Genomic DNA, 25,153 nt, shown 5'->3' on the forward strand with positions numbered 1-25,153 from the left:
AACAGTTTGCATAGCTTTAGCTTTTTCCTCCATCTTTTTAAGAACTTCTTCTGCCTTGTTGCCAAACAGGTGGCCCTGATTTAAGGGAGCATCCAGTAATTTCACTTTAACATGATCTGGCAAGGATTGCTCCTTAAGCCAAGCATGCCTTCTAAGTACAGACCCAGTTACCGCAGCCCTGCAAGATGGCTCTATTAAATCAAAACCACATTGCAAAGTATGTTTACCAACTTGTTCAGCAGAATGCATAAAAACCTGTAAATCCTTATTTTCAGCACAATCACGAATCAACATAATTTTCTGTTTAAGCAATCCAATAATATGCAGCTGATACTTTAACATATAAAACTGGCAATTCAAGGCCCGAATGGCCAAAGTTGCAAAAGTGTATTCCTTCTTACCCCATCTATCCAGCGCCCTGGAGTCTCCATCAGAGGGGGTAGGATTTTTGGAAGTAGTAGCTTTAATACCCTTGGGTCCCTGTGAAATGGTTTCAGGATCCACAGTAGGATTTTTGAAAAGGAACTTGTGAGAGTCAGGAGCCCTGTAATATCTATCAGTTTTTTTGGAAGCAGGAGGTAAAGAGTCAGGGACCATGCTAGATTCCAAAAAGGCATCATCAACAATGTCTAGTACAGGAGTTATAGCTAAAGGCCTGTGCTGGGGCAGGAGAAAGAAATCCCTAAGCCTCTTTTTAGAATCAGAGAAATCCTGACTTTCCCAATGAAAAAGCTCCCTGAGAGTATGCAAGGTTTCACCAAAAGAGAAATCCTCTGGGGGGAAGCAGAGGGAATAGAGTCCTCAGCATCAGAATCCTCATAGGCAGATAAGGGTAAATCCTGGTCATCAGAGGAAACAGAAATTTCAGAATCCTAGTCAGAAGTATCACAAGCAAACTCAGTCCTAGGTTTCTTAGAGGGGGAAGGTTGTCTTCCCCTGATTAAAGTAATAAGGTCTTCAGTCATTCTTACCATTTGTTCTTTAGGCATAGAGGCCTGACCATGCGGTCTGAGTGTCAGTTTTCTAGGCATGGTTCGAGTTTTAGGCCTTGATGAAGAAGATGGTGTCGGTTTAATATGCAAGTCAGTATGCCTGAATACTCCCTCAGACGCCGGTGCCTGCACAGTGGCTCCGGACCCATCCAAGGTAGAGACATCCGCAGGTTCCAGAGTTGAAGCATCTTGCGGCATACTGCACTCCGAATGGGTCTCAGTAGAGGCATGCGAATCTGAAGTAGCGGGTATCAGGGGCTGCGAAAGCACCTCACTGAGTACCGCGGAACTGGGCCGCCTGTCTCTGTCTTTATCTTTGCGTTTTTTTCGGAATGTTAGTAGTCAGATGGTTTACCAAAGACATATCAGGATAATTAACAGAGCACCAAAAAATTTAGAAGCGCAAATATACCAACTAAGGTTAGTTTATGGTTTAAATAAGGCACAAAACTGACAGCGAGGTACGTCATGGTCAGGGCCTACGCAAGGAATACACTATGAATGAAAATCTTTATGAGGTATTTGCTTCCCACAAGAAATGCAATTATTTACTTTTACTGACATCGGTTTAGGGCAAGAAAAAGTTTCCCCAATGGGGTACTTAGCTTTTAGTTGAAGACTTCAGTTCTGAAACTCGAAAACTAAACTTTCAGGAGTCGGCCGACCGGAACTTGTGAACTGCTTCTGCTTCGGGCACCACACGGCAAAAAAGACCGATGTAATGACGTCGGCTGCATGTTTTATACCCCTGACGACCTGACGTCAAGGAAGAAGAGACAGCAACTGATGCAGGACCCAAGACTTTGCTAATCAGGCTGACTGAGGGCTACCTGCAAGCAGAAACCCAAATGTAATGACTGCAACAGTGAAACACGAAGAACATCTGGGGAGTTACTATGATGTTAGAATAAATAATGACTGTTAAAAAGAAAGAAAACATATATGTAACATATAATACACGTAAATAAAGCATATTAATATGGTTTGCCCTAATGTGCCCTTTCGCTTTGTCAATTTATCCAAAGCAATCCTCAAATCTGTTAACATTTGCAACTAGTAAGCAAGTAACCACAACATTATGTTTACAATGTGTAGCCAAATATTTATCTGTTCTCTCTATATATACGGTATCATAGTAGATCCCATCTTGTTTCCCACATTCCTCTGAGTTAAAATTAACTTCTTGGTTTGTAGAGGAAGTACTTGACTGTAGCACCTATTATCTGCCTTAATCTCCATGTCTTCTGAGACTATGTTTAGGTAGCTTTAAATACTCCCTCTCTTGAGAATGCTTTACCACTATATGGAGAGCTATTTATGATGGCATAGCACTTCCTTGATGGTCAATAACTAGATGCACAGAGATCCTATTAACTTTTGTGCTGAGAACCTTAAACAGGATTTTGATTGTACTCTGTGGCTGCCAGTGTATGCAGGAACTTAACTGATATCCATCCTACTTAAAACATGATGCCACTCTAAGTTCAATGCAGTATTACATGTCACCTCACTAGTTTCAATGACCCTTGTCTTTTCTGTCCTCCAATTTATTTTCTTGCATTGTCTGTCGCACTTCAAAATCCCCAAACCTTTGCTAGAAACTGCAATATGCCCCTTGTCAGAGGTTCTTAAAATGTTATTTAGTGTTGAAGTCTCGTTAACTCAGCTGTAGGGTCATCTCCAGAAGAAATGAGTGACACTGTCAAGACAACTATTTTCTCTGTGTCTTTTTCCCCCAGTCCTAGCATGTTCAAATCTTCATTAGAACTACAGTTTTCATATATAGGTGCTCGCTGACAGATACTGTTTGAACTGAAAACATCCAAAACCTTATGCACTGCTTCAGAGAGTTATCTTCAATATTTCAAAGAAAAGGTCCACCTCAACAGTGGGTAAGCCATGCCTTATACACACACCTAAATACAATCTGCTGTTGTTGCAGTTTGCTACAGTTTAAAAGAAAAAAAGTTTTCTTTTTTTTTAAACTAAAATTAGAGGAAGGAGGGTCGTAGGCAGGGCACAAAGACAGGACCTGAATGGGCCCTGCATTTCAGTAGCCCCAGATACCTGATCACTGACCCCCCCCCCCACACACACTTCCCTTCACTTGAGCTTAGTGCTGAGGCGCTAGTTCTTTAGACTGGCACAGGCCTTTGGTTGAGCCAGTTATACCACTGAATGAAAAGGTGTCTAATCATTTCTGATTAAATCACTGTGAAACTGGTAGTAATATGCAATGCCCTACCATTAAATTGCAACTAAGTATAGAGCACTAAACATCTTCCTAATGCACACTGGTTCACAGCCTTCATGAATAAGCTTAAGGCCTACAGGCCATTGAGAAGACTTATGCTCTGAATCTTGTACTGCAACTTACAACTGTCCACTCAGTAGTCATAAAGTTCTTCCTTAAAGCTATGTGTTGACTGGCCGAGTATAATTGACAGGGAAGTTTATTCCATAGTCGTAGGATTCTGACATATGACATTCCCACATTACATACTACACTTGATATTAGAGAGACCAAGTATCTTTTTGTACTGAGGTCACCATGGTGTACTCCAATCACAGTTTCAAATAGTAAGGGGTCCTTTGATTACCTCAATGAGGACAACAGGATACAGACAAGATATGGAGATTGCTCTGGTCCTTGGCTGAAAAAGACGAGCATCGAATCCCTCTAATTCTCATTTTGAAGTCTCTGTACTCTTTACAAACATGCAAAATGTCAGAAGCAGGGAGGAATATTCCACAACTAGTATAATAATAAATGTACAAAGGTGGAGAGATATCTCCCTGTAGTGCTAGGACTCTTCAACTCTTCAGGGGATAAAGTGGGTAACTTCATTAGCTATGCAGATAGCAGGGGCTATAGAAGTATCACATGAAAGTCCACAATCTACAAGGTCTTTTTTGTCTGTAACCTGTACACAAGTAATGATCTTCAATGTTTTTACCTCTCTGCTACTTGTACATAGACACAATCATTACCACTACTAAGTAGTTCACATACAGAATGCTTAACTTGTGCACAAATTCATAGTTATACACCATGAAGCATACTTATAACCAATAACATCCACGAATTCCCTGGCAGGCAATGTGTTTTGTATGACTGCCCACAGGAGTACAACACAGCCCTGAGGAAAATAAATTCCTCTCGGATGACAGCAGATCAGATGTCTTCTCACTGATGGGAGCTAAGATGGGTCTAGAAACAGGAATTATAATATACAGGTGTTCCAGAAGCTATTCTAACTACTAAGCTACCTTCAGATAATCATCCAGGTGCAGAAAAATACAAATGCCCTTCAATCACAATGCTGCCAATGCAGGTATCAGACCCTTGACAAACTGCTCAAGTGCTGTGAATTCAGCAAAAAGAAGTATCCTGGGCATCTTGGCACAAAGGGAAGAAGCTTTGACTGATCCAGACAGCCTGCAATGACTAGTAACCCAGGTACAACAGAAGTCAACCAGAAAGGCGTGATAAATGGTCAATGCTAACTCAATTTCCAAGTTTCAATGCAGTTTGTGTCTTGCTGCAATGCCAGTACCTACTGGACAGAGGAACATGACATGCTGAGTATCATCCAGAAATCTGCATTTCAACTCAGTAATGCTATGTCTATGGTGCAGACTTCACGTGGAGTTTATGTGAATGTGTACATACAGAGGAAGGCCAACAGGCTCTCACTTCTGCAAGTCAACCACCAGAGAGAGGCTAGGTCTAAATATAGTAAAAAAACAACAGGATGGCTGTCCAGGTGATATACTCCCATGACTGTCTCTCACATCAAAGGGGAAAAAATAGACTGAATAATTGAAGGAGGCAGCAAGGATAAAAGTCGTATTTAAACAAGGAAGCATCTTGGACTGGAAGTGTTAACTCTCCATCCAAAGCCACAGAAGCCTCCACTGGGACTAAAAACAGGGCTATGCCAAAAGGCATCCTTCAAGTCTAGCATCACTATCCTAAATGCATATGGAACAGGAAGCACTGCAAAAAGGCATTTTTTTTCGTTTTTACTGCATCTTCTTAATCAACTGTATGCCCCTCTTGGTAATAGTGTCATCCTCAACTTGTCTGTGGATTTTCCTTACTCTAACTTCCACTACCTCATGGCAGCCTCTACAAGCAGAACTCCCACAGTGAAAGCAACTGTTGTGGGGTTCCAAGCATGTGCCAGCTTCAGATGCAATGTCCAAATGCACTGTCCTGCATCAATACCAAGCCACTCTATGGGATGCCAGCTCTCTAGCAGGCTATGCATTTATGTTGGGGATTCACAAGATCATAGGCAATGCAAGATAAAGGGAGTCAAGTGACAATTTATGCTTTGCCAGAAGATATCCTTGAACCATACCTCATTTTTTAAGGAGGGCTAAGCCAGTCAAGCAAGGAGTAAATTTGTGAATACCCATCCAGTTACCGTTTGAAGACAATGTAATCACACGGCTAAGTTTGCCGCTCTACAGGCGAGACTTTCATATTGGATCAATTCACTTCTTAAAGACAGTAAAGATAACCAGGGCTTGTTAGGGTGTCTCATTCTTGGTTATCTAAAAACATTTCTAGTGTACTCTAATTTCACAATTACTCAAAAAAAAGTACAGTTTTGTACCTACCATAAATGTAGATGTACGAGTGTTCACACTGCTGCAGTCATCACTCTTGGGTTATCCTGCCGTCAGGCAGTCCCGCAGTTGGCCCGAGTTCCAAAGTCTTGGTCTGGCGTCGGTTGCTGTCGCTTCTTCCCTGACGTCAGTGCGCCAGGGGTATATAAGATGCATCCGATGCCATTTTCTTCAGTTTTTCTTGCCCCAGATGTCAGGTGCCCCCAATAGGTAGGCAATACATATTGCTATACAAAAATATACATATAAAAATAAAACAATACCTTCAGTCACAAGCAAATACACCACACAGGTTGTATAGTATAGAAAGGAATAGATAAGTCCAACTAGTTCAGAGGGGATGGAGGGAGGGTAACCTGGACTGCAGCAGTGTGAACACTCGAACATCTACATTTATGGTAGGTACAAAACTGTACTATGTTCATCATGTTACACTGCTGCAGTCATCACTCTTGGGTTGAATCCCAAATCTAAGGAAGGGTGGTGGAACTAAACAGGGTTTGGAGAGGCTAGAAGGCCCAGCAGAACTGCAGTGGCAAAGCCAGCTCTGGTTTTAGAGTATAGAGGTAAGTGATAGTGCTTGGTGAAGTTGTGCACTATACTCCAATTTGCAGCCTCCAAAATATCCTTGGTTGGTACCCCTCTGTGGAAGGCTGATGTTGCTGTAGCCATGGTGGAATGGGGCCTGATGTTACCAGGCACAGATTTCCCATGGTGTGTGTAGCAGAAATGGATACAATGTCCTATCCATTTTGAAATGGTCTGTTTTGAGATAGCTTTTCCTTGAGATCCTGCAGCATAGGATACAAAGAGCTGGTCAGATTTTCTGAAAGCCTTAGTTTTATCCAAGTAGTAACGTAATTGCCTGTGAATGTTCTGGGGGTTTGGATAAAAGGTGGGCAAATGAATGGTTTGGTTTAGGGCCACACTGGATACCACCTTTGGCATAAAGGAAGGGTTAGTTCGTAAAGAGACTCTGTCTTGATGAAAAATGATAAAAGGCTCCACTGCCATTAGGGCCTGTAGTTCTGAGACTCTTCGTGCTGAAATTATTGCTAGCAGCAGGGCAGTTTTCCATGATAGGAACTGTAGATCAGCAGTGAAAGCTGGTTCAAAGGGTGGAAGTGTAAGCTTTTCCAGAACAAAGTTGAGATCCCAAGTTGGTGTTGGTGCTGTCCAGGGCGGTCTTATGTTCTTAGCCCATCTGAGGAACTGTCTTAGTAATGGATGTGAAAATATAGGAGGATCCGTGTTGTACTGAGCTGAAATAGCTGAGGCGTGGATCTTAATAGATGAGAAGGAAAGTCCTTTGTGCAACATCTCAGTTAAATATTGAAGAATCTGAGGAATATTTGGGACAAGGGGATTTTGGCCTTTAGCCTGGTTCCAGGCGCAGAATCTTTTCCATTTGTCTGAATAGACTTTCCTGGTGCTGGGCCTCCTGGCCTCCAGAATGACGTCCATCACAGCTTTAGAGAGAAGTGTTGACTGGTTATTTAGGCAATTTGACATGCAGCCAGATTTAAAGTCTTGAGCTGGCTGTGTAGAATCTGATTGTTTTGCTGAGTGAGCAGGTGAGGAATTGTAGGCAAAATCCATGGTGGGCCTTGAGCCATGTTCCTTAGTATTGGATACCAGTGTTGGCGTGGCCAGTCTGAAGCAATGAGTATAATTTGTGGCCTCTCTAATCTGGCTTTCAGAAGCACCTTTGCTAGAAGAGGCAGTGGAGGAAAAGCATACACTGTCAATGTTTTCCAACTGAATGAGAGGGCGTCCCACTTTACAAGCTAGTGTGTGGTATATCCTTGTGCAGAATTTCCGTAGTTGGTAGTTTTGGGGGGAAGCAAACAGATCTATGTCTGGGCTCCCGCATTTTTGAGTTATCATTGTGAATACTTGTGGATCTAGTTTCCACTCGTGAGGATCTGTGATGTTTCTGCTTAGAGCGTCTGACAGTGTGTTTTTCTTTCCTGGCAGGAATTGTGCTTGTAGTTGAACTTGCTAGGTCAGTGCTGTGTTCCACAAGGTCAATGCTTGTCTGCATAGGGGGTAGGAGTGTGTGCCCTCTTGCTTGTTTATGTACCACATCACTGTGGTGTTGTCCGTCTTTATTAGGAGTTGTCCTGGATATAAGAGGTCCTTGAAAGCTGTTAGGGCATTTTGTACAGCTAGCATCTCTTTTTGATTGATATGTAGATGCCTTTGGTTTGCAGACCATTTGCCCTGAATACCCTGTCCTGCCATGTGTGCTCCCCAGGCATAATCCGATGCATCTGTTGTTATAGTTTGCCTTGCTGTGGGTAAGGTGAAAGACTGACCCTTGTTGAGATGACATGCCTGAGCCCACCATAAAAACTCCTGTTGAAGGCAGGGAATGAGTGGAATTATTGCTTCCAAGCTGTGGCTGTTTTGAGACCATACGCTTTTCAGATACCATTGTAATTTCCTCATATGCAGTTTTGCAAATGGTATTAGTAGTATGCAAGATGCCATGAATCCCAAGGCCTGCAGAATTTTTCTTGCAGTGAGTTGGGTCTTTGTTGCCATCATTTTGAAGTATTGTGTCAGTTGTCTTTGCTTGTCTGGCGTGAGGTAAGCCATCTGGGCCGTTCTACTTAAGCTGGCACCCAGGAATATTATGTCTTGTGAGGGCACTAGTTTTGACTTCTTTTCGTTTACTGTGTACCCTAGACAACTTAGTAGGTTTTTGACAAATGCCAGATGCTTTAATAGAATGTCCTTGCTTTCTGCTTGAATAAGGCAGTCGTCCAGATATGGCTATATTTGAATCCCTCTTTGTCTGCAGTATGAAATTACTGGTGCCAGGCATTTTGTGAAGACCCTGGGCGCAGTAGGTAAGCCAAAGGGCAGTGCAGAGAATTGGTAATGGGTTGAACCTGCAATAAATCGGAGGTATCTTCTGCAATTTTGTCTGATAGGGACATGCAGGTATGCCTCCTTGAGGTCCAACGTTACTAGCCAAGCCTTCTTGCCCAGCATGGGAAGAAGTTGCTGTAGTGTTAGCATTTTGAATTTGGGTACTTCCAGGTATGTGTTTAGAACTGAGAGGTCCAGAATGGGTCTCCAGGCTTTGTCCTTTCAGGGAACTAGAAACAGTCTTGAGTAAAATCCTTGCCCTTGCTCCTGCGTAGGAACCTGATGAATGGCTCTCATGTCCATGAGAGCTGAAATTTGCTTTTGAGCCTCTGCCCATTGATTTGGTGGCAGGTTTGGCATTCCTTTTATCCTTGGCAAAGTGTGAAAGTGGAATCTGTATCCTTGAGATACAATATTTAGGACCCATTTGTCTTTTGTGATGATGTGCCAATTGTCTGCAAAAAGTGCTAGCTTTCCCTCCAAGGGAGCTGCCAAGTGGATTTTGCTTGGTAGTCTGAGGGGTAAGTCATTGTGTTTGTTTCGTGGTAGTTTGAGACCTGTCTTCTCCTCCTTTTTGTGTTGTGGCACTCCATTGTCATGGCTGGTAAGAGCCTTGTGGCTGGCCTCTGCCTCTTGGGTGTCTGTATCTGCCCTCTGTGGTCTGACAGAAGCTGGAAAGGACCAGTTTTTGGTTGGCCAATTTCTGCTGAAACGAGGAGGTTGAACCTGTAAAAAATCCTTGACCGTCTGTATAGATTTTGCCTTATCCTCCATTTTCTTTAAAATTTCTTCTGCTTTTACACCAAATAAAACATCCTGCTGTAAGGGTGCATCCAATAACTTTGCTTTAACATGATCAGGTAAAGTTTGTTCTTTTAACCAAGCATGCCTACGTATGACAAACCCTGTCACTGCTGCTCTACAAGAAGCTTACAATGAATCAAATCCACATTGCAAAGTATGTTTTCCCACTTGTTCAGCTGAATGCAACAAATCTTGCATTTCCTTGTAATCTGGCTGGTCTGTATGTGCGAGCATTTTTTGTTTTAATTGAGACATCAGATATTGTTGATACTTCAGCATGTGAAACTGACAATTTAAGGCCCTCATAGCTAGAGTAGCTGAGGTATATACTTTCTTTCCCCATCTGTCTAGTGCTCTAGAATCCCTTTCAGAGGGTACAGGATTTTTAGCAGTAGAGGCTTTAACCCCTTTGGGACCCTGGGAAATGGTTTCTGGATCAGCAACAGGGCTTTTATGCAGGAATTTGTGTGAGACAGGGACTCTGTAGTATCTGTCTGGTTTGGCTGGTGCAGGAGGTAGAGAATCTGGGTTAAGGCTAGATTCTGAACAAACATCATCCACAATGTCTAACACAGGTGGAATTGCAAGTGGTCTGTGCTGGGGTAGTAAAAGGAACTCTCTAAGCCTTTTCTTAGAATCAGAGTAATCCTGGCCTTCCCAGTGGAAATGTTCCTTCATAGTATGTAAGGTTTCCCCAAAAGAGTAGTCTTCTGGGGGAGATGCAGAAGGAATAGATTCTTAAGCATCAGAATCTTCATAAGGGGGAAAGGAATATTCCTGTTCCTCAGAAGAGTCTGAGGAAATTGAAACCTGGTCAGAGGAAGCATAGTCCTCCTCCTGCCTTGGCCTTTTACCAGGAGGGGGATGGGTACCCCTGATTAGGGTAATTAAGTCTTCAGCCATCTTAAGCATCTGTTTCCCAGGCATGAGGCCTTGTACTGGAGACTGCTGTGCAGTCTTCTTTTAAAGGAGTTTTCAGTTTTGCATAGGATTTAATAGTGAGTGTAGTCGGTCTGAAGACACCTTCAGCAACTGAAGGCGTTTCAACTGCACCGGAATCTCCTTCAGGTAAGAAGTCGGAAGGGCCTAAAGGATGTGGAGGCCTAGTAATCTCCACTTGTGAATCAGATGTCGCCTGGGATTCTAAATCAGCGGTCGTCAGGGGCTGTGTAGGTGCCTCACTGAAAACCGGAGAACCGGTGACTGGTCTAGCAGAGGCCTCGGTGTCCGGTTTGGATTTCGGCTGCCTGTCCTTATCTCTGCGTTTTTTATGTATTCCTGTTGTCGGTTGCTCCGACGGCTTGGTATAATTAAATTTCCTACCAAAATAATGTTGGGCGAAATCAAACCGACGTTTAATAGTTTGTTTATTAAACCTAGCACAAAACCGACAACCTGCAACGTCGTGGTCTGGGCCTAGGCAAGGAATACAATAAGAATGAAAGTCCTTATGAGGTATTTGCTTCCCACAAGAAATGCAATTGTTAACTTTTTCTGACATCGGACTGAGGCAAGAAGAGGTTCCCCAACGGGGTACTTAGCTTTATGAAGACTTCGGTCTGAAATTCGATTTGAAAATCTCAGGAGTCGGCCGACCGGCACTTGAGAACTGCTTCTGCTTCGGGCACCGCGCGGCAAGAAAGACTGAAGAAAATGGCGTCGGATGCATCTTATATACCCCTGGCGCACTGACGTCAGGGAAGAAGTGACAGCAACCGACACCGGACCAAGACTTTGGAACTCAGGCCGACTGTGGGACCGCCTGACGGCAGGATAACCCAAGAGTGATGACTGCAGCAGTGTAATACGATGAACATCATAGCCATTATGAACTTTAGTAATAACCATAATAAAAAAAATAAATCGGCGCTAGCACATTAATTCATTCATATCTGCCAGTAACTGGACTTGTAAGATGTCCAAACCTGTCTGCTAACAATAGAAATAATTTAAATTGAGAAATAAATGTAAATTCTTTAACTTGAACAACTAAAGTAGTGTTTTGCTTTACTTGACCCATCTAAGGCATTTGTTTCACACATGTGTAGCTTATTCACACATTTCCAAGCTGCTCTACAATATTTAAAATGCCAAATAACATTAAAATCACAGTAACAATATTACATACAGTGGATATAAAAAGTGTACACATCTCTGTTAAAATGCTAGTTTTTTGTGATATAAAAAAATGAGACCACAATAAATCATTTCAAAACTTTTCCCACCTTTAATGTGACGTATAACCTGTACAATTCAATTGAAAAACAAACAAATCTGTTATGGAAAAATATATATAAAAAAAAAAACGTACAATAAGCTGGTTGCATAAGTGTGCACACCCTTAAACTACTACTCTGTTGAAGCGCCTTTTGATTTAAATACAGCATGCAGTCTTCTTGGGTGCACACCTGCCATCAATTAGACTCCAATTAACCCCAAATAAAGTCCAGCTGTCCTAGTAGGATTTTCCTGACATTTACTCAGTTGCCTGCTACAGCAAAAGCCATGGTTCGCAGAGAGCTTACAAGGCATCACAGGGATCTCATTGTTGAAAGGTATCAGTCAGGAGAAGGGTAGAAAAAATGTCCACAGCATTGGATATACCATGGAACACAGTGAAGTCAGTCATCAAAAAGTTGAGAAAATATGGGACAATAGTGACGTTGCAAAGAACTGGATGTCCCTCCAGTCAGAGAGGCTGCCAAGAGACCTACAGCAATACTGAAGGAGCTACAGGAATTTCTGGGAAGTACTGGTTGTGTACTACACGTGACAACAATCTCCCGTATTCTCCATATGTCTGGACTATGGGGTAGGGTTGCAAGACGGAAGCCTTTTCTTACACAAAAAAACATCCAGGCCTGGCTAAAATTTGTAAAACAATACATCAGTTCTCCCAAAAGCATGTGGGAAAATATGTTATGGTCTGATGAGACCAAGGTTGAACTTTTTGGCCACAATTCCAAAAGGTACATTTAGCGCAAAAACAACACTTCGTATCACCAAAAGAACACCATCCTCACAGTGAAGCACAGTGGTGGTAGTATCATGCTTTGGGGTTGATTTTCTTCAGCTGAAACTGGGGCTTATCATGCTTTGGGGTTGATTTTCTTCAGCTGGAACTGGGGCTTTAGTCAAGGTGGAGGGAATTAAGAACAGTTCCAAATACCAGTCATTTTTGACCCAAAACCTTCAGGCATCTGCTAGAAAGCTGAAGATGGAGAGGAATTTCACCTTTCAACGTAACAATGATCCCAAGCATACATCAAAATCAACAAAAGAATGGCTTCACCAGAAGAAAATTTAAGTTTTGGAATGGCCCAGCCAAAGCCCAGACCTAAATCCAATAGAAAATCTGTGGGGTGACTTGAAGAGGGCTGTGCACAAGAGATGACCTCGCAATCTGACAGATTTGGAATGCTTTTGCAAGGAAGAGTGAGCAAATATTGCCAAGTCAAGATGTGCCACGCTGATAAGACTCCTACCTAAGAACGAATGCTGTAATTAAATCAAAAGGTTCTTCAACAAAGTATTAGTTTAAGGGTGTGCACACTTATGCAACCAGCTTATTGTATGTTTTTTATTTTTTATATTTTTTCCCCTAACAGATTTGTTTGTTTCTCAATTAATTGCACCGGTTATAGGTCACATTAAAGGTGGAGAAAATTTTGAAATGATTTATTGTGGTCTCTTTTTTTTATATCACAAAAACCTGCTATTTTAACAGGGGTGTGTACACTTTCTATATCCACTGTACATTGCCAAAACCACCAACATGTTGATATAGTACAATTAAGAGTTCCTTACCTACAGGTCCTGATTGCTTGACCTTGTGTGATGTGATGCAGCAGATGGAGCAGAAAAGACCAGTCTTGCCACTTTTATCAACACTGGACAGCATTTCAAAGTTCTTGCAAAGTGTTTTGCACCACATGCATGGGTATACTTTAGTATTTTTCTGAATGGCAGAAAGAAAAAGACAGTGGTAAGGAACAGAAAAGGGGTATACAAACTATAAGGATAACTGTAAAGATGTGTTTTCAAAAACCTTACTGTTAAAAGGAAATATGAACATACAAAAGCATCAACCTTTTGCCAAAAACGTCTAGTGTGACTGCACCATGTGCTAGCACAATTAGACATTTTCTGAGGAACTGTGGTGGTTATGATAATTATCTCTTCTCTAAATATTATGCCCTTTCCCTATCTTAAGTTCAACGAGAAGAAAAAGCAATTGTTTAAACACAAGTGCCGTATGTCCAAAACTTAATTTTTGATCAAAGGAGTAGGAGAGGTGAACAGGTGTATTTCACTTAATTACTTGTGAAACAATGACCTCGTTTTCTGATCTACTAGCTGTTTCACAAACAGTGCAACTCACCTCATGTAGCCTCTTCTACTGTGACAAAGAAGGACTAATAACACGAAATTTCAAATATCCATTCCATGCCCAGGATTCAACACAGCTGTCTTTGTACCCCATTCCTCAATCAAGCAACCAGACTGTAGCTGCACAACAGCACATACAGATATGTCAAGCAGCCTACTACTAAACTAGGAACTTTTTAATGTGCTCATCTCCCCTTGAGGGCCATTTTAGGCCTAGGAAAATTTCCCATTCTAAAGGCAATAATAAAACCCTGTACACTGTATCTATGAGGTAAATACCTTAACCATCATGTCCAACCCCAACCCTAGAAAGGTGAAATGACATCCACTGAGGAACATGATGCAGTTCTTATCAGCAGTGTTCTTTCTGGGCTTCTCAACACACATACAAACTTCAGACTAACTTCTAAAGCTAGCAGGCCTTCAAACGCTACCACACTGGGTTGCCAAGGTGTATTCAGTGGTTCCAAGTTTGTTTCTTTGTTCTATACAGATCTACTCCTAATAGGACACCACACTTCATCTGAACTTTGGAAAAACACACTACTAAATGCCAATTCAACAACAGCTTGGCCATTCAGGTAATGGAATTATATGCACCTCTATGTGCACATATGGGCATGAATGTGTACACATATATTGGAGTTCACATCTTTACAGCTAATAAACTTTTACAACATGTGGCTGCATGTATGTCATTTATTCTCTCTCTCTCTCTCTCTCCCCTCTATCTCCTCTTTATTTTAATCACTGACTACATGTTCCACCAAAAGCACACATTAAAACTGCAGGATGTGTAAGCACTCTTCGGCAACAGTTATCTGCCAATTTATAAAGCAGATTTCCCATCCCTACATAAACAGAAAATAATAAAGTAAGAAAAGCAACAAGAACTTTTCTCCAACCAAAGAATACTCCCTCATTCATACTGAAGCCATATCGCAAGACACTCTAAAGAACTGAAGTCCAGTACACTGCAGTGCCAGGCAATGCCAGATAAACATTCCTTTTCTTGGACAACTATACTTACCTCCATCAGATATGGGTGTCTAATAAAAACTGAGGAAACAAGTAGCACTCCTGGGAAAACACATCAGCTCACTTTCCACACCACAGACTACTGTCAGCTGTTACAGAGATCATACCTTTAAAAATACTGTGAAACTACAAACCCTTCTCTGCCTCATGGACTATAGTTCTTGGCAATAATATGTAATTCAAAGGAAAGGCCAGTGCTACAACAGTTATGAGGTGTCAGCACTTTCACATTGCTGTGATTCCATGTGCTACAGTCAGTCTTCGATAGTCCCCTGTTCACCCAAGACCATCTCTCAAAAGGGTCTTAATGGAACATTTCACTTATCACTTACAATACTGCCAAAAGAATATGCATCACTCCATCTGAGTGGAAATATGGAAAAACAGTGTGCAGCGCTGGTCCACAAAACACCCACTTTTGGAACAATCACAAACTCGAACCAATTTTCAGTCAGCAGGAAGAATCATTAAAATGTGTACCAGCCACATGAAAAACTTTCCATTTAATGGCTTGTTTTCCCTTTAAATTGTCAAGCATGTTGTATGATGAATAGTGAAAATAAAGAACAGTTGTGTAAAATCTTTTGGGTTATCCTTTGCTTGCTACCCAAACGTCCGGCCAGTATACAAAAGCATGTGGTCACTGCAAGGTACATGGGACATCTGACGTTGGCCTAGGGAGTGTGGGCCACAAAAGTGATGTCTGCATATACCTTTCCTCAGAACTGAACTCCCCAGTCAGACCCCATCCAAGAAGGAATAGTTTAGATGGAAAAAGGGGGAAGAAGGGAGGGAATGAATACTGCAATATGGAAGAGGAGGACATCTATGGTTATGGTAAGATTTTACACAACTATCCTTTGTCCTTCTATTTTCATGTTGCAGTATTCCAAACTCCTGGGTGAGTGTCAAAGCTCACAGGGGAAGAAGGGGGGTGGTAATATGGAACTGTTCTCCACAAAGCCATGAAGGATTGCTCTAGCAAACCATGCTCTGGATCTGGAGATGTGATCCAACTTGTAGTGTTTGGTGAAGCTATGGACAGATGTCCCTGTACCTGCCTCCAGAATGGATGCAGTGTCCAGTGCTTTGAAGAAGGCCCCCTGATGAAGCAATGGCTCTAGTAGAGTGTGCCTTAGTTTCTGACTTGAGTTGTTTCCCATGGAATGTGTAGCAGAAGGAAATAGCTTTGGAAATCCAAGCAGAAATTATCTGTTTTGTCACCACCTTTCCCAGAGCTCTGGATGAAGAGAGACAAATAGTTGCTCTGATTTTCTAATGGCCTTGATCTTGTCAAAGTAAAATCTCAGTTGTCTGTGAACATCAAGGGAATGTAAGACTCTCACTGTCATTTTAGGGAGGGTGGCAGTGAAGGCAGTTAGTCGCAGGCTACCTGCCCAGTCCTGAAAGGGAGGTTTCTGGGCAGAAGTTTGAGCAGGCTTAGAAAGGGTCTGCTGTTTCCTAGTGCCCTTTTTTGTCCTGGCATGGGGAGCTGGGGCAGAGTGTCTCCTCATGAACTGGGTCTTTGATGGATACAGTTCCTGTGAAATGTGGGTATAAAGGAGATGAACAGGTATTTTAAATACTGAAGCTCCTTCCCTTTTTCCTGAAGGGGCTTAAATAGCTCAGTCACTATAGTTCCAAAAAGGGAAGAGTTATCCAGGGGTGCATCTAGCAATTTGACCTTAATATCATTGGTAAGGGTTACAGCCTTAACCATGAATATCTTCTATGGACTGAAGCTGAGGGTGCAGACCTCATCATAGCTGCACCTAACTGAATGCCTAGTACCTTGAGAAGACAGAGAAATTAGACTGGAGATTTGAGCCTTAGAAGAGAGTCAGGAAGGTCAGTTAAAAGCTTGGTGGCCTGGGTCAAAAGAGTCAAGGCATATTTCAACATACGTGTCTGATAATTCACTGCCCTAAAAGCCAGGGTAGCAGAAGTATATACTTTCTTACCAAGGTGCTCCATGGCCTTACTGTCCTTGTCTGTAGGAAGAACAGAGGCAGAGGGAAGTAGCTTGGATGGTTTGTTTGCTGAAACTGAGACAGTGGCTTCGTCAGTAACAGGGCATTTTATCAAAATTTTTGCCCCTTCAGGGACTTTGTAAAACCTGTTAGGCCTTCTAGGGGCAGGTGTTTGCGAATCAGAATTAAGAGAGCTAGCATTAAAAGCATCCAAGAAAGCCAGTAACGCTTTTCATCTGCAGAAGCTTATATCATCTTTTTGGACCTCTGCTATTTCCGAAGAGTCCCACTGAAAATGTTCTCTCATTTTAGAAAATTGTCTCCCCAAAGGTGAGGTCCTCTCGTGGGGAGTCAGCCTCAGCAGATTCATCCTCTGGAAAAGCACACCCAAGAGGAGAAGGCATCTGGGAAATATGAGAGAGAGAATCCTTTGAAGAGGAGCCTGAGGAGTCCTCAGCTTCAGGTTGGATAATTTCCTCAGCCTGAGGCCTGGGACTGATAGAAGGAGGAGCAGCCTGTGGGGAAACAGGCATGGCAGGCCTTAGGGCCACAAAGGCATTAAATAGGCTCTGTGAAAAAGCCTGCCAATCAGGTTGGCTTTCAGCAGGAGGGGAGAGATGTTTTGTGATTCATTTCAAGTGAAAGCCTAGAAGGCATAGGGCCTAGGGAAGGCCTAGTCTTGGAGAGAGGCCTAGATTCTGTTACCTGGGAAACACTGGCTGCAGTGGAAGGGCCTGTTTAGGAAGCCGTAAGAACCTGAGGTTCCCCCTCATCGTCAGCAGGCAACGTCTGCAAGCACTCCCCAGATGTGCATTCTACCCTAGGTTCTGTGCCTCCCGAGGGGTACCTGCTATACTTGTAATGGCAGACTCTGAACATTCCTCCAGGTGAACATCAGCCACAGGATGGATGTCTGGTGGAGGAGGAGCAGCAGCAGGTTCAGGCCTGGAAACCTTGGCCTTCTTTTTAGGTGGTTCTATGGACTGACCAGATGACCCTTCCATCCTTAATGCTAAGTGTTTAAGATGCCGATTCTCTAAGTAAATGTTCAAGGCATACAGATGACTGCGGAGTGTCTTAGGAACAAATACCTGACAGATCACACAATTAAGATGGTCGTGGGTAGACCTTAGATAGAAAAGGCAGACTTCATCGGTGTCCTTAGAGGGGATCAGATGACCATACCTGCACTTTCCCTTCCTGGATGACATGTAACCTAAACAGACATGCAATGACAAAAAGGAAACAAAACTGCCCCAACAAGGTACTTATCTTAAAAACTTGAAGATTCAACAGTGAAGACTGCATGAAGCATTGACATTCGACTGGCGGCAGAGAGGTTCTGAGGAAAGGTATGTGCAGATATCACTTTTATGGCCCACGCTCCCTAGGCCAACGTCAGACATCCTATGTACCTGGCAGTGACTACAAGCTTCTGTATACTTACTGGATGTTCGGGTAGCAGGTAGAGGATAACTGCAACATGAGAATAGAAGGACATCACAAGTTATGTAAAAAGAATAGTTTTGTAAAATCTTACCATAACCATAGATGTCCTTCTCTTCCATATTGCAGTATTCATACTGTGCGATTTCCTCATCAGGTGACCTGACGTCGGCTCCTATACAAAAGCTTAAGCCTGGCTGCTGTAGGTGCATGTGATGTCACACGCACGGCCATAAACCAGGGACTATAAATGTAACGTCTGCATGCACAGATCTCATAACTTGAAGCCCGGGATAAGGTGTACAAAAGAACAAGTTGAGGCTAAGGAGCAAATGACCCTGAATGGCTGTACAGATTAGCCTATAGGGAGTGGATACAGAGGTCAAAGACCAACCATCCAGTAGAGATAGAAGAAGGGGGTATGGAGGGTGCGAAGGAATACTGCAACATGGAAGAGAAGGACATCTATGGTTATGGCAAAATTTTACAAAACTATTCTATGTCCTTCTACTCCTATGTTGCAGTATTCATACTGTGGGACAGTACCACAGCTAGGAGTGAAGGGAGGGGACAGAGGTAAAGGATTCCAAGAATCCCTGCAGAATTGCCCTGGCGAATCCTGCTCTAGCCCTGGAGACCTGGTCTAGCTTGTAGTGTTTTGTGAAAGTGTGAACTGTAGACCAGGTAGCCGCTTCCATTATGGAGGCTGTGTCTAGCCCTCTAAGAAAGGCCTTGGAGGTAGCCATGCCTCTAGTGGAATTAGCCCCAACTCCATGAGGCAACTGTTTGCTATAATGTGAATAGCAGAAGAGAATGGATTTCATGATCCAAGAGGAAATGGTTTGTTTGGAGACTGCCTTACCCAGAGTCCTGGGGTTGAAGGAGATGAAGAGTTGGTCAGATTTTCTGAAGGACTTAGTTTTGTCCAAGAAGAATCTCAGTTGTCTGTGTACATCTAGGGAATGAAGGATCCTCTCTATGGTATTAGTTGGAGAGGGGAAAAAGGTAGGTAAGTGAATGGACTGGTTTAAGGATAGTTTGTTCACCAGTTTGGGCATGAAAGAAGGGTTTGTGCGCAAGGTCACCCTGTCATTGTGGAAGGTGGCGTAAGGAGGACAGGCCATGAGGGCCTGTAGTTCAGACACTCTTCTAGCGGAGGCAATGGCCACTGAAAGAATGATTTTCCATGTGCACATTTGCAGAGAAGCTGTGCTGGCTGGTTCAAAGGGAGGTAAGGTGACTTTTCCCAACACGAAACTGAGGTCCCAGGGAGGAGGGATGGGTTTTCTTGGTGGTCTGATATGTAAGACCCCTCTCAGGAAAAGTTTAATGTCCAGTCTGGAAAGCAGTGTTGGCAGTAAAGGCAAGCAGGCTGAAATGGCAGAAAGGTGGACTTTCACTAAAGAATATGCTAGTCCTTCCTTAATGAGCTCACATATATAGCTAAGGACAAGTGATGGATCCGCCTGAAGAGAATCCCTGTCCTTAAGGGAACACCATACTGAGAATCAATGCCATTCAGACAAACAGTTTTTCCTAGAAGTTGGTTTCCTGGCCTCCCTCAGGACTGAGAGCACATTCTTTGAGCAGTGTTGTCTGAAAGGGATCAGAAGTTTATCACCCATAGAGTTAGGTGCAGCAGAGACAGCTGAGGGTCAATGAGAGTTCCCTTTTGTTGCGTTAGTAGGTCCACCTTGTGAGGTAACTTGTGGTGACTGCCCTTGTCTAGGGAGTGAAGAAGGGGGAAAAGTACAGTTGTGTACACTTACCGTAAATGTAGATGTTCGAGTGTATTCACTAATGCAGTCATCATCTGTGGGTTAATCCCTGCTGTGGTAGCCCCAGCCGGCCTGAATACCAAAGTCAATGTTTTTCTGCGTCAGCTGCTGTCGCTTGCAGACTGACATCAGGTCGTCAGTGTTATAAAGGAAGGCATCTGATGCCATTACATCAGTTTTTCTTCCCTAACCAATCAGAGGCCCAAGTAAATATGGCAAAGTGGTCCTGGTGGTTAAAAGCCACTGTAAGAAGCTTACGTCTCCCTAAAGAAAGAAGATAGAAGGGGAAAGGAGGTAGGGAAACCAGGACTGCAACAGTGAATACACTCGAACATCTACATTTATGGTAAGTGTACACACATGTACTATGTTCTTCGTGTTTCATTGTTGCAGTCATCACCTGTGGGAGGATTCCCACAGCTGAGGAGAGGTGTGGTAGGATTAGTAAGAGACCAAGGAATGGGTCAACATGCCCTGCAGAACTGCAGAGGCAAACCCTGCCCTAGCCTTAGAAAACAGAGGTAGGTGGTAATGCTTGGTAAAGGTATGGACAGACGTCCAGGAGGCAGCTTCCAGGATATCCCTGGTGGGAACTCCTCTAAGGGATGCTGTGGAAGTGGAGGCTGCCCTAGTGGAATGGGTTCGAAAAGACTTGGAGGGGGGAATTCCCATGCAATCTGTAGCAGAAATGGATACAGTGTGATATCCATTTAGAAATTGATTGTTTGGAAATGGGCTTCCCCTCTGCCCCTGTGGCAAAGCTGACAACTAGTTGGGCTGTTTTCCTGAAGGGGTTTAGTACAGTCTAGGTAGAATCTGCGCTGCCTGTGCACGTATAGTGAGTGCAGAATTATTTCCCCCTTGTTCTGAGGGTTAGGAAAGAAGGTTAGTAGATGTATGGCCTGGCTGAGAGTTGCATTAGATACCAAATTGGACATAAAGGAGGGATTAGTCCTCAGGGAGACCCTGTCTGCATGGAAGATGATGCAGGGCTCAATGGCCATAAGTGCCTGAAGTTCAGAAACCCTTCTGGCTGAGGTGACAGCTAGGAGAAAAGCAGTCTCCCAGGAGAGGTATCTTAGTTCTGCTGAAGCAGCAGGCTTGAAGGGTGGTAAGGTTAGTTTTTCCAAAACATAATTCAGGTCCCAAGCTGGAGTGGGTGGCCTTCTGGGAGGTCTGTTCTTAGAAGCCCCTCTGAGGAATTGTTTAATCAAAGGATGGGAGAACAGGGGCCATTCTGTATCAAAATGAGCTGAAATGGCTGAGGCGTGGATTTTAATAGAGGAGAAGGAGGGGCCACTGTTAAGTAGCTCCGCTAGGTAATCCAGGATAAGAGGGATGGAAGGTTGCCCCCGAGTGGCTCCAGGAGCAGAACCTTTTCCATTTTCCTGCGCAAGATTTTTCTGGTGCTGGGCCTTCTGGCCTCTGTGATAATGTCTAGGACCGGTTTGCTTAACAGGGGCCCCTTGTTTGCCTTCAGAGTATTAGCCATGCTGACAGCTCGAGAGTCTGCAAGTCTGGATGCAGCATCCCCCACCCCTCACTACCTGAGTCAAGAGGTCTGAGATCAGGGGAAGCTGCCTGGGAGGCTGTAAGGTCAGGCTGCGCAGTAAGGAGTACCAATGTTGTCTGGGCAAATCTGGAGCAATGAGGATGGCCTTTGGTCTGTCCTCATTTATTTTGATCAGTACCTTGGGAATAAGAGGCAGAGGAGAGAATGCATACACAAAGAGGGTGTTCAAGGGGAAAGTCAAGGCATCCACCTTCCACGCTAGGTGGTGATACTCCCTGGTACAGAATTTTTTCAGCTGATGGTTGAAATTCGAAGCAAAGAGATCGACCTTCGTACTCCCCCACGCCTGAGTGATTTGTAAAAAGATTTTTCTATGCAGCTGCCATTCGTTGGGGTCTAGTAAGTTTCTGCTTAAGTAGTCTGCCAGGGTGGTGTTGATCCCTGGTAGGTATTGGACTACTAGGTGTAATCCCATGGAAGAAACTGTCAACCAGAGGATCATGGCTAGCCTGCAGAGAGGGTAAGATTGGGTCCTTCCCTGTTTGTTGATGTACCACATTACTGTGGTCTTGTCTGTTTTGATAAGGAGAACCCCTGGCTTGAGATGGGGTTTGTAGGAAGTCAGAGCCTTTTGTACTGCCAACATTTCATTCTGGTTGATGTGTAAGGGAAAGTGCTGGGCATCCCAAAGACCATGGGTGCACCTGCCTTCTAGGTGGTGGCCCCCACGCAATGTCTGAAGCGTCGGTGGTAATGGTCTGCCCAGTTGGGTGGAGGGTGAAGGAAAGACCCTTGTTCTGGGCACAGGCCCCTGCCCACCAGAGAAACTCAGCCCTTATAAAGGGGATCTTCGGGACAGAGGTCTCTAGAGGTTGAGAGTGCTAACACCAAAGGTTCTTTAGATACCACTGAAATTTCCTCATGTGAAGCCTGGCCGGAGGAATTAGAAGGATGCAAGATGCCATGTACCCCAAAGCTTGCAGGAACTTCCTTGCAGTGAGGTGACGTTTGGAACCCAGCTGGGTAAAATAGAGAGGCAGGAAGCTCTACTTTTCTGGGGATAAGAAGGCTATTTGGGGTGCTGTGTCCAGCAGTGCTGCCAAGAAAATGATCTTTGTGGAGGGTGTTTGCTTTGATTTCTTCTCATCGATGGTGTACCCTAAGGAGGTTAGGAGGGTTTTGACAAAGAGGAGGTCCTTGAGGAACTTTTCTTTGCAATCTGCCTGAATGAGGCAGTCATCCAGATAAGGATAAATCTGTACATTGTTTCTGTCTGCAAAAGGCTATGGCCGGGGGTTAAGCATTTGGTGAATACCCCAAGAGCAGTAGAAAAGCCAAAGGGTAGTGCAGAGAACTTAAAGTGTTGTGAGCCTGCTCTGAATCGAAGAAATTTCCTGCAGGATTCCCTTATGGGGATGTGAAGGTAGACATCTTTTAGGATCAAGGGCAACTAACCAAACATTTTTGTCAGCATAGGCAGCAGCTGCTGCAAAGTTAGCATTCTGAATATGGGGACCACCAGGAAGGTGTTCAGCATGGATAGATCCAGGATGGGGTGCCAAGTGCCGTATTTTCTTTGAACAAGGAATAGTCTGAAATAAAAGCCTTTGCCTGTTTGATCTGAGGGGACAGTTTCTACTGCGCCCTGGGATATGAGAGTTTGGACTTGTTTCAATGCCTCTGCCCACTGATTTGTAGGCAAGTCTGGGTACCCTCTTGGAACTGAGAGTTCACTGAAGAAGAATTTGTATCCCTGGAAAATGATCTTTAAGACTTATTGATCCTTTGTTACAGAAAGCCAATTTTCTTTGCAGAGGAGGGAGAGGGAGTCATTGCATTGAGAGTTTTTGCCATAGAGGGATGGCTTAGAACTCCATACCTTTGGAGCGGAAATGGTCCACTGTTTGGATCTCTGCTGTCCCTGGGATAGGAGTCTGGGTGGTCTGTCCCTGTGGGGCTTACCTTGCCCCTGTCTGCTAGGTGCAGGAAAGGACCAGTGCTTTGAGGGTAAATTCTTGCTGAACCTAGAAAGCTGTACCTGAAAGAAACATTTTACTGTTTGCATATATTTTGCTTTGTCTTCCATCTTTTTAAGCACCTCTTCTGCTTTTACTCCAAGTAAGTGGTCCTTATCCAAGGGTGCATCAAGTAATTTGATTTGACATGATAAGGAAGAGGTTGTTCCTTCAGCCATGTATGTCTCCTAATGACAGATCCTGACACTGCTGCCCTGCTTGAGGCTTCTAGGGCGTCATATCCACAATGTAATGAGTGTTTGGCCACTAGACAAGTAGAGTGCAGTAAATCTGCTAACTCTCTCGAATTGGCACAGTCAGGAAAGATTGAACTATTTTGTTTTAATTGTTCTAGTGTGTTGTTGATATTTTAACACGTGGAACTGACAGTTGAGTGCTCTGATAACTAAGGTTGCAGAGGTGTATACCTTTTTACCCCATCTGTCCAGAGCTCTGGAGTCCTTGTCAGAAGGGACAGGATTCTTTGCAGAACTAGCCTTAGCTCCTTTTGATTCCTGTGTAAGGACCTGCGGGTCTGCAGCAGGATTTCTGTACAGGTATTTGTGAGAATCTGGTACTCTAATACCAGTCAAGTTTTCTAGGAACAGATGGGAGGGTGTCAGGAGCTAAGCTGGATTAATGGAAGACATCATCCACCACCTCTAAGATTGGAGGGCTGGCCAAGGGTCTGTGCTGGGACAGGTCTAGAAACTCTCTTAGTCTTAGACTGAGGGAAGAAAGTAGTTTTGTACCTACCATAAATGTAGATGTTAAGAGTGTACACCCTGCTGCAGTCATCACACTTGGGTTATCCTGTCGTCAGGCGGTCCCGCAGTCGGCCAGAATTCCAAAGTCTTGGTCCGGCGTCAGTTGCTGTCGCTTCTTCCCTGACGTCAGTGCGCCAGGGGTATATATAATGCAACAGACACCATTTTCTTCAGTTTTTCTTGCCCCAGATGTCAGGTGCCCCCAAAAAGGTGGTCAGTAATTAGTACCAAACTGAGTAAACTTTGCACAAACACAAAATCCCTTCAGCTATAAGCAAATACATCAGTAAGGTATTGAAGAGATTTGGCCAGTAGATCAGATGGGATGGAGGGAGGATAACCTGGACTGCAGCAGGGTGTACACTCGAACATCTACATTTATGGTAGGTACAAAACTGTACTATGTTCATCGTGTTACCCTGCTGCATTCATCACACTTGGGTTGAATCCCAAAGCTAAGGATGGGAGGAGGTATCATAGAGGGTTAGAGGAGGCTAGAAGGCCCTGCAGAACTGCAGTGGCGAAGCCCGCCCTAGTCTTAGAGTAAAGAGGTAAGTGATAGTGTTTGATAAAGGTGTGTACTGAACTCCAAGTTGCAGCTTCCAAAATCTCCTTGGTTGGAATCCCCCTGAGAAAGGCTGTAGAAGTAGCTGTTGCCCTGGTAGAGTGGGGCCTAATGGTAGCAGGAACTGGTTTTCCATGATGGGTATAGCAGAAATGTATGCAATGACCTATCCATTTGGAAATGGTTTGCTTTGATATAGCCTTCCCTTGAGAAGCTGTAGCATAGGATACAAAGAGCTGGTCAGATTTTCTGAAAGTCTTAGTTTTGTCCAAGTAGTAACGAAGTTGCCTGTGAATGTCCAAGGAATGCAGGAGTCTCTCACCTTTGTTCTGTGGATTTGGGAAGAAGGTGGGTAAGTGGA

General features: G+C 43.7%; 1 protein-coding gene across 2 annotated transcripts in view; it reads right to left on the reverse strand.

Annotated features, from left to right (window-relative positions):
• The window catches only part of ZMYM3 (zinc finger MYM-type containing 3), a 3,891,108-nt gene that overhangs the window by 2,429,320 nt on the left and 1,436,635 nt on the right, over positions 1-25,153 (reverse strand). For both annotated transcript variants that reach the window (XM_044056844.1, XM_044056843.1), the window contains exon 8: positions 13,119-13,269. In XM_044056844.1, coding sequence (XP_043912779.1) covers positions 13,119-13,269 — 151 coding nt within the window. The remainder of the gene's footprint in view (positions 1-13,118; positions 13,270-25,153) is intronic.

This window comes from Protopterus annectens, chromosome 14.part0 (assembly GCF_019279795.1).
Source record: "Protopterus annectens isolate FY-2018-M chromosome 14.part0, PAN1.0, whole genome shotgun sequence".
NCBI classification, from domain to species: Eukaryota; Metazoa; Chordata; order Ceratodontiformes; family Protopteridae; genus Protopterus; species Protopterus annectens.